This window comes from Engystomops pustulosus, chromosome 7, assembly GCF_040894005.1.
Source record: "Engystomops pustulosus chromosome 7, aEngPut4.maternal, whole genome shotgun sequence".
In the NCBI taxonomy this organism is placed as follows: domain Eukaryota; kingdom Metazoa; phylum Chordata; class Amphibia; order Anura; family Leptodactylidae; genus Engystomops; species Engystomops pustulosus.
The window spans coordinates 25,019,006-25,033,648 of record NC_092417.1 but is presented as its reverse complement, the minus strand read 5'-3'; the positions used below and the strand labels follow the sequence as shown (position 1 = coordinate 25,033,648).

Genomic DNA, 14,643 nt, shown 5'->3' with positions numbered 1-14,643 from the left:
TTTTTATTAACAGTGTACATCTAGATCATTAAGCGGAGAGAACGCATTTTTAATAAAATCCAATGAAAACACTTGTAGCTTGATTTATTTATCTGTGACTTTTTCCTGTTAGCTTCTGATAGTTCTTGGCGTGAAGTGGTTGCTCTGTTTTATTTATCAAAATGGTGCAATTTTATTGACAAATATGTACATATTAGTACAGATCATTGTGTAAATTATTTAAAAAGTCACTAAGCCATTTCACACCGTTTTGTCTGTTTCATTAACATGAATCATCGAATGAAGGTGTAAAAAAGAAGGTTGGCAAAGATAACTCTTAAACGGTTCTTTTATAGTTAAAAAAGACACAAAATGCAATATATTTTAGCGTATATGTTTCATAAATTATGTGCAACCCTTCACTCTCATATTCAGAGCATTATCATAATATTTGATATTTCTGTATATACTTGAGTATAAGCCGAGCCGAGTATAAGCCGAGACCCCTAATTTTGACACAAAATCTGTAAAAAGCTATTGACTCAAGTATAAGCCGAGGGTGGGAAATGCATTGGTTATAGCCCCCCCCCCCCAGTATATAGACTGACAGCCCCCTGTAGTATATAGCCAGCCCACTGTAGTAGATAGGCAGCCAGCCCCCAGTAGCAGATAGCCTGCCAGCCCCCTCGAGTATATAGCCTGCAAGACCCCACGAGTATATAGCCTGCCGGCCCCTCGAGTATATAACTTGCCAGCCCCTGTCTGTAGGGAAAAAAAAAAGGGAACTTACGTTCCAATGCCCCCAGGCACCCATCGTGGATCCGACATTGGCTCCTTGTCAATTGCAGGCACCATGACGTCAGCTGCTCGCTGACATGATAGAGTGTGCCAATGCCGGCACACAGATTAGAGCGTCAGCGTGCGGCTGATGTCACAAAGACTGAGATGGACCGGGAACCGATATTGGAGCCGCAATGGATGTCGGGGGGGGGAGGGGGGTTGGGGCGCCGGAAGGCGATTTCACTTTTTTTATGTTGACTCGAGTATAAGCCGAATTAGGGTTTTTCAGAGCATTTTTTGTGCTAAAAAACTCGACTTATACTCCAGTATATACTGTACCAATTTTTAGGTAAAACAATCCCTTTCAAATATTTTTTTTCATTGTTCTCTGTTTCAAGAATATTTTATTGGGTTTTTACCTACCTGTTGTAATATTTTGCGATGTCTGTTTGATAAAATACTATCATATTTTCGGTAGTAGTATAATTTACTGTGTCATATCTTTTGAATGATTTAACATCTATTGTCACATACAGATTGTCCTGAAATCCAAAATGCTTTCCGTCAACAGAACCTGTGTGAGTGAATTTTTCCTTTTGGGATTTGCACCCTTCCCCTTGTTCCAGCATTTACTCTTTGTCCCTGTTCTTTTCACCTACATCATTTGTGTTTTTGGAAATGTTACCATTATTCTGTTAGTTAGAACAGAGCCTTCCCTTCATACTCCTATGTACTTCTTCATCAGTATATTCGCAGTTTTAGAGATTATGTTTGCCTCAGTAACAATTCCAAAATTGTTGGCGGTCCTGATTCAGACTAAGAAGAACATCTCTTTTTTTGGGTGTTTCATCCAGTTGTACACATTCAATGCTCTTGGCGTAACTGAGTGTCTGCTTCTTGCATTCATGGTTTTTGACCGATATCTAGCCATTATTAATCCATTACGGTACTCCGCCACAATGAACCCTCTACTCTGCTATAGATTGGCCATCTTGCCATGGGTTGGTGGTTTTGCTTGCTCTTCTTTTCCTGTTACTTTTACCTTTTTTTTGGACTTCTGTGGATCAAATGGGGTTGACCACTTCTTCTGTGACCTGACATCACTGCAAAACTTAGCTTCTTCCGATCCATTTAGTAGTAATGTAGTTACTAGTTTGGCAACTGTTGTTGGACTTGTTACGCCTTTTTTTGCTATAGTGGGGTTCTATATCCACATTATTCATACTGTGTTAAAAATTGAAAGCACCAAGGGTAAAACAAAAGCCTTTTCAACTTGCTCATCCCATCTCATTGTAGCATCTCTGTTCTATGGTTCTGCAATAATTGTGTATATCAAACCCAAAGGAAGTCATTATGACAAGTTCCTAGCTCTCATGTACGCTGTAATGACACCAGTTCTGAATCCATTCATTTATACCTTCAGAAATAGAGAGGTACAGAATGCTTTAAGGAAAAATATGAAACAATTTATCACATTTTTACATTGACTGAGAACACATAGTTCACATTATGGTCATTACTTATTTTCAATGTGTATATATATATATATATATATATATATATATATATATATATATATAGATAGAAATTTTTTACAGCCCTCCTGTTAAGGACGAAGGCTATCCTGTGTTGATACTGTATGTATGATGGGGAAATAGTAAGGTTATATATATCAATTTATTTTGGGGGCAATAAATATACCGTATATACTCGTGTATAAGCTGAGTTTTTCAGCACAAAAAATGTGCTGAAAAACGTCCCCTCGGCTTATACATGAGTCAATACTGGACTTAAAAAATAATAAACTTATATACTCACCCTCCGGTGGCCCCGATGCACAGTGCTGCTCCCCCGATGTCCGTGCGGCTCGTCTTCTGTCTTCCGGGCTCCTCTTCTTGCTTCAGCGCCCGTCTTCTGTAATGTCGTGCTGGGCGCCGCCCTGTTCTTCGCCCGCGCCTAGTATGACGTCAGCAGCGGTGCATCATACTATGCGCCTGCCGCCCGGGAAAGAACAAAGGCGGCGCCCATTACGATGTTAGAGAAGACAGAAGATGGGCGCTGAAGCAAGAAGAGGAGCCGGGAAGACAGAAGAGGAGCCGCGTGGACATTGGGTGAGTAGCGCTGCGCATCGGGGCCACCGAAGGGTGAGTATATAAGGTTTTTTGTTTTTTTTAAATTCTGGGCTGGCTGTATGCTACTGGGGGCAGGCTGTATACTACTGGGGGCAAGCTGTATACTACTGGGGGCAGGCTGTATACTACTGGGGGCTAGCTGTATACTACTGGCGGCAGGCTGTATACTACTGGGGGCAAGCTGGGCAGGCTGTATACTGGGGGGGACTGTGACCAATGCATTTCCCACCCTCGGCTTATACTCGAGTCAATAGGCTTTTCCAGTTTTTGATGGTAAAATTAGGGGTCTCGGATTATACTCGGGTCGGCTTATACTCGAGTACATACGGTAATAATTTACTTTGAGTTATACCATTTTATAAAATCCACTACATATGTCATTCGTTATACAGTCCTGCTCATTGTTAATGTTAATAATCTGTAAATTTTATAAAATATCTTGCCCCCCACACCACTTACAAACACATTACAAAAAAATGTGGTAAAGTGGCAAACCCCTTTAACAATAATTTAAAACAAAAACAATAATAGGGAAAAATAGAAAAACCTTACATTTGCTGTGACACTTACATTAAATTAGTTTGGAAATACATTTTGACTCACCATATATTAGCAATAAATGATGACCTCATTTTATTACCATTTTATAAAAAGCCACAATGGTGAAGACATAGGAGCTTTCTTTGGACATTAGAACTGCTATTATTAGCAAACAAAAGACTTCTAAGGGGTATAAGAATATTTCAGAAGAGCTTAATATTCCAGTTTTAACAGTAGGCAAGGTAATTAAAAGTTTGCTAGGTATGAAACCATTAAGAACCTAATTGGATGTGACAGAAAGTTGAAAGTTGACAAGTTTCAAAGGTTGGTGCAAATGGTGGAAAACACACATACAACACACATTGGAAAAACATCCAAATACCTGAAGACCAAACTGGTACTGTCTGTGGTCATCAAGTACCATGTTCCACACACATAACAAAGCAAAGCTTTATGGGCAAAAGTTAAGGAAGAAACCAATATATGAAGAGGATCACCAATTCTTCGCCAAAAAGAGAACAATCCTTCTGCAAAAAACAAAACACTGTGGAGAGATAAAAAATAGAGCTTTTTGGCAATGCAAGGTAACAGTTTGTTCACAGATGACACAATGAAGCTTTTTAAGGAAAAGAACACCCTACCGATAGTTAAGCATGGTGGAGGATTCATAATGCTGTAGGGTTGCTTTTCTGTGTCTGGTTACTGGAGGGCTTGGCCTTATTACAGGAATCACAAAATCAGAGAAATATCTAGAGATTTTAGAGCTGTATGTCCTGCCCAATGAAAGAACATTTGGTTTGAGTTGAAGATCATGGGTCCTCCAGCAAGACAATGATTAGAGGTGAGCGAGCACTAAAATGCTCGGGTACTCGTTATTCGAGACGAACTTTTCCCGATGCTCGAGTGCTCGTCTCGAATAACGAGCCCCATTGAAGTCAATGGGAGACTCGAGCATTTTTCAAGGGGACCAAGGCTCTGCACAGGGAAGCTTGGCCAAACACCTGGGAACCTCAGAAAAGGATGGAAACACCACGGAAATGGACAGGAAACAGCAGGGGCAGCATGCATGGATGCCTCTGAGGCTGCTTAAACGTACCATTATGCCAAAATTATGGGCAACAGCATGGCCATGACAGAGTGACAGAATGAAGCTAGATAGCATCTAAAACATCCAATAATTGACCCTGACACTATAGGGGACGGCATGCAGAGGCAGCGGCAGCAGGCTAGAGAGTGTCATGGCGACATACCCTAAATGGACTCAGGCTTCAAACCAATGGGTGGCAGAGAGGAACCAAAGGAGGTGAGCAAGAAGCGCTCAAATAATATCGGTACATGATAAAAGTTTGCCAGTATATTTTGTGGATTACACAGCAGGGTGGCGACAAAGTTAACAACTTTGATGTGAAAACAACCCAAATTTGTGCCTGACACACATCGTTTGATAAGGGGACGATGTATGGAGGCAGCTATATGAACGACTTTTGGAGGTAGCAATGGAGACAACGTGTGGAGGCTGCTATGGAGACAATTTAATTTGGATAGTGCCTGTATGTGGCAGTCCAAAAAAGTTTTCAAACCAGAGGAGCAGGTAGGTGGCCCTCCAGAAAAATGAAATAGATTGAGTGCCTGTATGTGGCAGTCCAAAAAAGTTTTCAAACCAGAGGAGCAGGTAGGTGGCCCTCCAGAAAAATGGAATAGATTGAGTGCCTGTATGTGGCAGTCCAAAAAAGTTTTCAAACCAGAGGAGCAGGTAGGTGGCCCTCCAGAAAAATGAAATAGATTGAGTGCCTGTATGTGGCAGTCCAAAAAAGTTTTCAAACCAGAGGAGCAGGTAGGTGGCCCTCCAGAAAAATGGAATAGATTGAGTGCCTGTATGTGGCAGTCCAAAAAAGTTTTCAAACCAGAGGAGCAGGTAGGTGGCCCTCCAGAAAAATTGAATAGATTGAGTGCCTGTATGTGGCACTCCCAAAAATTGTTTAAAACAGAGGACCGGGTAGGTGGCCCTCCAGAAAAATTAAATGCATAAAGTACTATAGCTAGAGCCAGTAGGCCCTGTCAAAAAATAGCCAGTTTCCTCTGCTTTAGTGTACAAAGAGGAGGAGAAGGAGGAAAATGAGGAGGAGGAGGAGTGCATAAATTATTCAGGTTGAGCTTCCTTCACCTGGTGGAGATTGGAAATTATGAGAAATCCAGGCTTTATTCATCTTAATAAGCGTCAGCCTGTCAGCGCTGTCAGTCGACAGGCGTGTACGCTTATCGGTGATGATGCCACCAGCTGCACTGAAAACCCGCTCGGACAAGACACTAGCGGCAGGGCAGGCAAGAACCTCCAAGGCGTACAGCGCCAGTTCGTGCCACATGTCCAGCTTTGAAACCCAGTAGTTGTAGGGAGCTGTGTGATCAGCTACGTACTCCCTCACCATCTTTCTGTAAAGATCAGCCCTACTCTGCCGAGACTGGGGACAGGTGACAGTGTCTTGCTGGGGTGACATAAAGCTGGCAAAAGCCTTGTAAAGCGTACCCTTGCCAGTGCTGGACAAGCTGCCTGCTCGCCTACTCTCCCTCGCTACTTGTCCCGCAGAACTACGCACTCTGCCGCTAGCGCTGTCAGAAGGGAAATACTGTTTCAGCTTGTGCACCAGGGCCTGCTGGTATTCATGCATTCTCACACTCCTTTCCTCTCCAGGGATGAGAGTGGAAAGATTTTGCTTGTACCGTGGTTCCAGGAGAGTGAATACCCAGTAATCGGTGCTGGAATAAATTCTTTGAACGCGAGGGTCACGGGATAGGCAGCCTAGCATGAAATCTGCCATATGCGCCAGAGTCCTAACGCGCAAGAATTCACTCCCCTCACTGGCCTGACTGTCCATTTCCTCCTCCTCCAACTCCTCCAACTCCTCTTCTTCTGCCCATACACGCTGAACAGTGAAGGACTGAACAATGGTCCCCTCTTCTGTCTCGCCAACATTCTCCTCCTCTTCCTCCTCATCCTCCTCCACCTCCTCCGATATGTGCTGAGAAACAGACCTAAGGGTGCTTTGGCTATCAACAAGGGAATCTTCTTCCCCCGTCTCTTGTGACGAGCGCAAAGCTTCCGACTTCATGCTGACCAGAGAGTTTTTCAACAGGCCAAGCAGCGGGATGGTGAGGCTGATGAAGGCGGCATCACCACTGACCATCTATGTTGACTCCTCAAAGTTACTCAGCACCTGACAGATATCAGACATCCACGTCCACTCCTCATTGTAGACTTGAGGAAGCTGACTGACCTGACTACCAGTTCTGGCACAACAGTCGGTGAACGGGCAGTTGGAGGCAGCATCTGTGCTGGACTTCCTGAAATGCGCACAGATGCGGCGCACCTTCGTGAGCAAATCTGACAGATTGGGGTATGTCTTGAGGAAACGCTGAACTATCAGATTTAACACATGGGCCAGGCATGGCACATGTGTCAGTCTGCCGAGTTGCAGAGCCGCCACCAGGTTACGGCCGTTGTCACACACAATCATGCCTGGCTTCAGGTTCAGCGGTGCCAGCCACAGATCAGTCTGCGCCGTGATGCCCTGTAATAGTTCTTGGGCGGTGAGCCTTTTATCGCCTAGGCTCAGCAGTTTGAGCACCGCCTGCTGTCGCTTAGCGACGGCACTGCTGCTGTGCCTAGAGCTAGCGACTGATGGCGCCATGCCCACGGATGGTAGTTCGGAGGAGGAGGTGGAGGAGGGGTGGGAGGAGGAGGAGGCATAGTAGGCCTTTGAGACCTGGACCGAGGTAGGCCCCGCAATCCTCGGCGTCGGCAGTATATGACCAGCCCCAGGGTCAGACTCGGTCCCAGCCTCCACCAAGTTAACCCAATGTGCCGTCAGCGATATATAGTGGCCCTGCCCGGCAGCACTCGTCCACGTGTCCGTGGTCAGGTGGACCTTGTCAGAAACGGCGTTGGTCAGGGCACGGATGATGTTGTCTGACACGTGCTGGTGCAGGGCTGGGACGGCACATCGGGAAAAGTAGTGGCGGCTAGGGACCGAATACCGAGGGGCGGCCGCCGCCATGAGGTTGCGAAAGGCCTCGGTCTCTACTAGCCTATAGGGCAGCATCTCCAGGCTAAGCAATCTGGAGATGTGGACATTAAGGGCCACTGATTCGGGTGTTTAGCATTCATATGCCTGCGCATACTGGTGGTAGTTAAGCTAGTAGTGGTGGAACCCCTGCTGATCCTGGTCTGGCAAAGGTTGCACACCACAGTCCATCGGTCATCCGGTGTTTCCTTAAAGAACCTCCAGACTTCTGAAAATCTAGCCCTCGCCGCGGGAGCCCTCGCCACGGGAGCTTCACTACGTGACACATTTGGCGCTGATGCACCTGCTCTGGCCCTGCCTCTCCGTCTGGCCCCACCACTGCCTCTTCCAACCTGTTCTGCTATAGGACTCTCCTCCGTCTCAGAAGCACTGTGTTCACCCGGCCTCTCAACCCAGCTTGGGTCTGTCACCTCATCATCCTCCGATCCCTCAGTCTGCTCCCCCCTCGGACTTCCTGCCCTGACAACAACTTCACCACTGTCTGACAACCGTGTCTCCTCATCGTCATACACCTCTTTACACACTTCTGCCACTACGTCAAGAAGGTCATCATCACCCACAGACTGCGACTGGTGGAAAACCTGGGCATCGGAAAATTGCTCAGCAGCAACCGGACAAGTGGTTTGTGACTGTGGGAAGGGTCCAGAAAACAGTTCCTCAGAGTATGCCGGTTCAAATGCCAAATTTTCCTGGGAGGGGGCAGACTGGGGGGGAGGAGGCTGAGGTGCAGGAGCTGGAGGAGTGCCGATTTCGGTGACATGGGTGGACTGCGTGGAAGACTGACTGGTGGACAAATTGCTCGAAGCATTGTCGGCAATCCACGACATCACCTGTTCGCACTGTTCTGGCCTCAACAGTGCTCTACCACGAGTCCCAGTAACTTCAGACATGAACCTAGGGAGTGTAGCTCTGCGGCGTTCCCCTGCTCCCTCATCAGCAGGTGGTGTCTCACCCCGCCCAGGACCACGGCCTCTGACCCCTGCAGTAGTTGGACGCCCACGTCCCCTCCCTCGTCCTCTACCCCTAGCCCTCGGGTTAAACATTTTGAAAATGAAAGTTATAACTTTAATTTTTTTTTTACTTTTTTTTTGTGTTTTTTTTTTTTTTTTTAGTGTTTTTTTTGTGTTTTTTAGTTTTTAAAACCAAACGATGCTATCCTATTGCTATGGCTCTTTTCTAGCCAACTATGAAAGCACACTGCTATGCCAGATGAGATGACGCTGAGTTATGAAAAAATAAACGTAAAATAAAAAGTAAATGGCAGACTGTGCCTAATTGAAATCCAACCCCTAATAAATTATCCCACTTCGGTCTTTGCGATGGATATGTGCGTCACTAAGCGCTAAACACAGCGGTCGCAAGTCTCACTCCAAATTCCTCACAATTGGCTAGTATATGCACTGCAGCAAGGACAGCCACCAGCAGATCAACCAGAAATAAAATATATATAACGCTATTGTAGGCGTAAGTAAGCCGTTTGGATTCTCCTTTGGCTATTTTCTAGCCAAGTATGAAAGCACACTGATGAGATGACGCTGAGTTATGAAAAAATAAACGTAAAATAAAAAGGAAATGGCAGACTGTGCCTAATTGAAATCCAACCCCTAATAAATTATCCCACTTCGGTCTTTGCGATGGATATGTGCGTCACTAAGCGCTAAACACAGCGGTCGCAAGTCTCACTCCAAATTCCTTACAATTGGCTAGTATATGCACTGCAGCAAGGACAGCCACCAGCAGATCAACCAGAAATAAAATATATATAACGCTATTGTAGGCGTAAGTAAGCCGTTTGGATTCTCCTTTGGCTATTTTCTAGCCAAGTATGAAAGCACACTGATGAGATGACGCTGAGTTATGAAAAAATAAACGTAAAATAAAAAGGAAATGGCAGACTGTGCCTAATTGAAATCAAACCCCTAATAAATTTTCCCACTTTGGTGTTTGAGGTGGATATGTGTGTCACTAAGAGCTAAACACAACGGTAGCAAGTCCCCCTGCAAATTCCTCACCATATGGTACTAGCTGCACTACTAGTGCCAGCAAGCCCAGCCACAAGCAAACAAAAAAAAAAAAGTATAACGTTATTGTAGCCCTAAGAAGGGCTGTTGGGTTCTTGGAGAATCACTCCTGCCTAACAGTAATCTACCTGCACACTAACGCTAACCCTGACCAGCAGCAGCTCTCTCCCTAGCGGCATCCAGACACAGAATGATCCGAGCAGCACTGGCAGCGGCTAGTCTATCCCAGGGTCACCTGATCTGGCCAGCCAACCACTGCTATCGACGTGTAAGGGTACCACGTCATGCTGGGTGGAGTGCAGAGTCTCCTGGCTTGTGATTGGCTCTGTTTCTGGCCGCCAAAAAGCAAAACGGCGGGAGCTGCCATTTTCTCGAGCGGGCGAAGTATTCGTCCGAGCAACGAGCAGTTTCGAGTACGCTAATGCTCGAACGAGCATCAAGCTCGGACGAGTATGTTCGCTCATCTCTAACAATGATCCAAAAGTACACAGAAATGGCTGAAAAAATGGCCAGCATTGAGACGTTGCCTCAATCACTACTCAGTGCAAAAGAGGAGTAGGAGAAAATACCAACTCAGAAATTAGAAGCTTATCAATGTCAAGGGGTGTAACCAAGAGTTGATTAGGGGCTTTAATTGCTGGACTTGCTATTTAGTCTGTTTCTTCTTTGAAATTGCAATATGTAAAATTATATAATTTTTTATAGATGTCAATAATGTTGTGCAGAACTGTAAATCTCAATTTATTATGGTGGCACTGCATATATTATAATATGGATATAATAATTTAATAGAGTTAGATATTTTTAAAATATAACATATTTTTCAGTATATAACAGTATATAATTTATATGTATAGATATACCGTATTATATATAGTAAGTATAGATACTTGAGTTAACAAGGAGTGCTGCTTCATTGGATTTCTTTCCATTTCTGCCCAAAATGTAAATTTTTTTGGTCACAATTATTTTCCAGTATTGCCTTGAAGTTCATCATATCTCACTATCTAGAACTAGCAACAAAAGATGCACAGCTCCATGACAAAACAGTTGGACTACCACGAACCTTTAGAGAAAAATGAAGTTATCTAGGTTCATCTGATATATTTGCAGCTGTTGCTGCCTCTAAGATACAACATGTTTGCCTTGGGTAATCGTATTAATGCTGCAACTGGAAATGCTCATCAGTTCATCACTGAACAGGGTAAGGTTCTGTCTCCTCATACAGTGTCACTGCATTTACGAGCTTCTGGACTGAAAATCCACTAAACAGTGACCAAACCTCACCTTTAAAGAGGAGCATGCTGTGTGGATAGAGGAGAAATGGTCCACAATTCATTTTAGTTATAAAAGCAAGTTTAATTTCTTTGGGCCCGATGGAAAACATTATGTTTATAGACAAACTGGGGAAAGACTGCACCCAAAATGTATAAAAAAGTCAGTGAATTGGTGGAGGAAGTGTTATGGTTTAGGGAATGTTTTGAATGAATGCAAGTGTGTATCAGAATCTTCTTCAACAACATTCATCAATTTTTATGCAAGATAATGCTACCAGATTTTTTTTAAAAATATATTTACTTAAACATAAAACCTAGGATGTAAAAGAAGCAATTCTTCTTCTCATTTAACATACCGAATGATCGGAATTGCTTTCGAGACAGTTACCTGGTCAGGCATTAAGAAAACTATTACTTTGACTAAAAGTTAAATACACGATTTTTGTCCATAATAAAATGTACATTCATGATACCGTTACAAAGAAACTCTAGAGATTAACGGCTTCCCTTAAATTTGTAAACTCTAAAACATGTTTTTCAATGATTTTCTGACTTCTTTATTCCGTAAGGCATAAATTATAGGATTCAATGATGGAGTGATTAGAGTAGCCAATATAGCTGCAACTCTATCGCTTTCAATTGATGTTTCGGAGTCCGGGCCAAGGTAAGTACACATGGCTACTCCATAGAACAGCATAACAACAGTCAAGTGTGCAGAACATGTGGAGAAAGCTTTCTTCTTTGAAGACTGATGGGCAACCAGGTGGCTGATGATGTAGAAATAGGACAGTACAGTCAGAATGAAAGTGCCTGAACAAATGAATCCACTAAAGTAAGCAAGAGTCATCTGATTGACCCTGGTATCTTTACAAGCCAATTTTATTACAGGTTTCACATCACAGTAGAAGTGATGAACCCTATTAGCATTACAAAAAGGCAGCTGTGATGTCATCAGTGCATTCACTAATGATGTTGTGAGACCAGCAGCCCAAGATATAAAGACAAGGCTGAGGCAAACTGACTTTCTCATAATTATCTTGTACCGAAGAGGATGGCATATAGCAACATATCGGTCATAACCCATGGCAGACAGAAGGACTCCCTCTGAGAAACCCAATGAGTGGAAGAAATACATCTGCACAATACAAGCTTTGATGGAGATCACATTCTGTATCCAAAACCCAACCATCATCTTAGGTACTGTGACAGAGGAAAAGCAGATATCCAGAAATGAAAGATTGGCCAAGAAGAAATACATTGGGGAATGAAGGGAAGGATCTCTGGTGGCCAAAATAATGATGATGACATTGCCCATAATATCAAGTTGGTAGAAGAAGAGAGCAAAGATAAATAGGATCTTCTGAAGCCAGGGTAAGTCTGTGAGTCCAAGGAGAATGAAGTCAGAAACTGATGTTGTGTTCCAGGTTTCCATTTTGCCAAGTCTGTATTTGGGAAATTGGGTTTATAAGCATTGTTTCCACTTACCAAGTTCTCAGGAGTCCAGGTCTACCATTACTACTAGAGATGAGCGAGCACTAAAATGCTCGGGTGCTCGTTATTTGAGACAAACTTTTCCCGATGCTCGAGTGCTCGTCTCGAATAACAAGCCCCATTGAAGTCAATGGGAGACCCGAGCATTTTAAAAAAAAAACAGAACATTAAAAGAACAGTGCAAAAAAAAATATTCCAGATGTTTGCAGATGTTTTACTTGTAAGAACACATTGAAATAACACTATTCTTCACTTTGCAGGTGTGCGCGCGTCTCCCGCTAGGTTCAGAGATGTTCGCAACATCTGGAATGTGAAGAATATTGTTCTTTCAATGTGTTCTGCACTTAAATGGTCCTGTATTCACTGTTTTTAATGTTTTAATTCTATTCTTCAATTTGCAGCTTTGCGCGCGTATCTCCGATCGGAAGACACGAGTGCACAACTGCAAAGTGAAGAATAGAATTAAAACATTAAAAACTGTGAATACAGGACCATTTAAGTGCAGAACACATTGAAAGAACACTATTCTTATGTTTATGAAAATGTATTGAAGACAAAAGAATATGAATTTGGATAAATGTAAATACTTGTATATATGATAACGAAGTAAAATTTTAAAAGCATACTACAGTCTCAAATGGTCATTATATAGGACACTGTTCATTGATGCGATTTGTTGGAGGATATGGAGAACCTACCTAGTCCTTGACCAATGATAAATCGGATACCTCTGTATATTATTATCAATACCTCTACTTAAGAACACTATTCTTCACATTCCAGATGTTCCGAACATCTCCTAACTTATCAGAAGACACACGCGAACAGCTGGAAAGTGAAGAATAGTGTTATTTCAATGTGTTCTTACAAGTAAAACATCTGGAAACATGTGTAATATTTTTTTTTTACAAATAAAATACTTTTATTCAATTTATTTTATTAATTTACTGCTCGATGTCGAGCCGGCGAGATACTCGTCCGAGTAACGAGCCGGTCCGAGTATGCTAATACTCGACCGAGCAGTATACTCGGACGAGTATACTCGCTCATCTCTAATTACTACCCTTTAAAAAGCAAAGATTATTGTACAATACATATAATTCAACTGTTTACTAAATACAAGTACTAGAACAATGACCTACAAACTATAGAGGATGCTGTCACTTTGAGAGGTATCAAATCGTTTTTGTGACATTCAAGGTGAATAATTTTCTTATGAAAAGAAAAGATATCATGTTTTTGCTTATCTCACAAAGACTGAATAAATTCAGAATATAATATTGCTCTCTGACTCTTCCCGAATCCCCAATGGAGTAGTCAATCATACATAAACAACAGAACCCTTGCTCTCTCCCTCTACTATTACACCTTTGTACTCCGCGGACCAAACAGAGCAACAGAAAAGGTTGTCCTATGAAATCTAAAACAGCATTGCTAGCCCCAACCCTAAATTCCATCCCAACATACTTCCAGTTGTAAACTATAGTGTGTGATCTCACAACGCAGAACAGTCGTGATACATTTATATAAGTATGTTAATGACATATACAAAAATATTGTAGGCAATTTTTTTATGTTCAACCACCTCAAAAGAAAAAAGGGGACTTTTAGCAATTTTTGGTAGAGAAAATAAGAATTGTAAATCTGTGGTCACAGCAGGGGAAGAAGAGAGCTTCTAAAAAGCTGGTTTCCTACAGAAAAAACACAGGTATGGTTATGTAATAATATATATATATATATATATATATATATATATATATATATATATATGTCTTTGTTCAACCCTATTAATCACGTAATCCAAGAAAGGCTGAAGTGTAACTGTAAAGTTACTGACAAAAAATAATTTTAACATAGCTAAAAAGAGCCTGTAATAACAATTCCGACAATACCTGTATCATGCTTCTGGCTTCTTCCTAGCTGTAGATACAGTCTGGTATTTCTATCATGAATTCTTATAAAATCATATTAAGCTATTCCTGAAGTGGGTGGCACTTTGTGGCATATGAATCAGGACAGCATGTTTGTAATTGGCCAACCTGAAGCATGTTAGAGTCACATGCTTATGACATCACTCTAGGTCCTATTTTCTGCACTCCCCATGGTTACCAGGAAGCAGGGCAAATGGAGGTTAGTCTGCGGAGACAAGTTAAAGCCTTGTCTAGCAGCTAAACACCTGCAGATGGCTAATTAAAGTTAATTAGAGAATTGCTAATGTTTGCTTAGTGCAGAGTTAGGCAAAAGTTTTAATCCTTTACAGTTGTATTTTAATATGAATTAAAAAGCATGCAATTTTTCAGAAATAAAGTTATTAGAAAGCAGGTCTTTCTATCTTCTGTAGTAG

General features: G+C 42.5%; 2 protein-coding genes across 2 annotated transcripts; one reads left to right on the top strand and one right to left on the bottom strand.

Annotated features, from left to right (window-relative positions):
• Positions 1 to 1,313: 1,313 nt before the first annotated feature.
• Positions 1,314 to 2,246, top strand: LOC140070099 (olfactory receptor 2G3-like). Its single transcript, XM_072116433.1, has one exon. The coding sequence runs from the start codon at positions 1,314 to 1,316 to the stop codon at positions 2,244 to 2,246; it is 933 nt and encodes a 310-aa protein (XP_071972534.1).
• A 9,085-nt stretch (positions 2,247 to 11,331) lies between these two features.
• LOC140070098 (olfactory receptor 12D1-like) lies at positions 11,332 to 12,240 on the bottom strand. Its single transcript, XM_072116432.1, has one exon. It carries the CDS (start codon positions 12,238 to 12,240, stop codon positions 11,332 to 11,334), a length of 909 nt encoding a protein of 302 aa, XP_071972533.1.
• Between the last annotated feature and the right edge of the window lie 2,403 nt (positions 12,241 to 14,643).

What these genes read in the sequence shown, in the direction of transcription:
- LOC140070099 (XM_072116433.1), top strand. Translation starts at nt 1,314, where the DNA reads ATGCTTTCCGTCAACAGAACCTGTGTGAGTGAATTTTTCCTTTTGGGA.
- LOC140070098 (XM_072116432.1), bottom strand. Translation starts at nt 12,240, where the DNA reads ATGGAAACCTGGAACACAACATCAGTTTCTGACTTCATTCTCCTTGGA.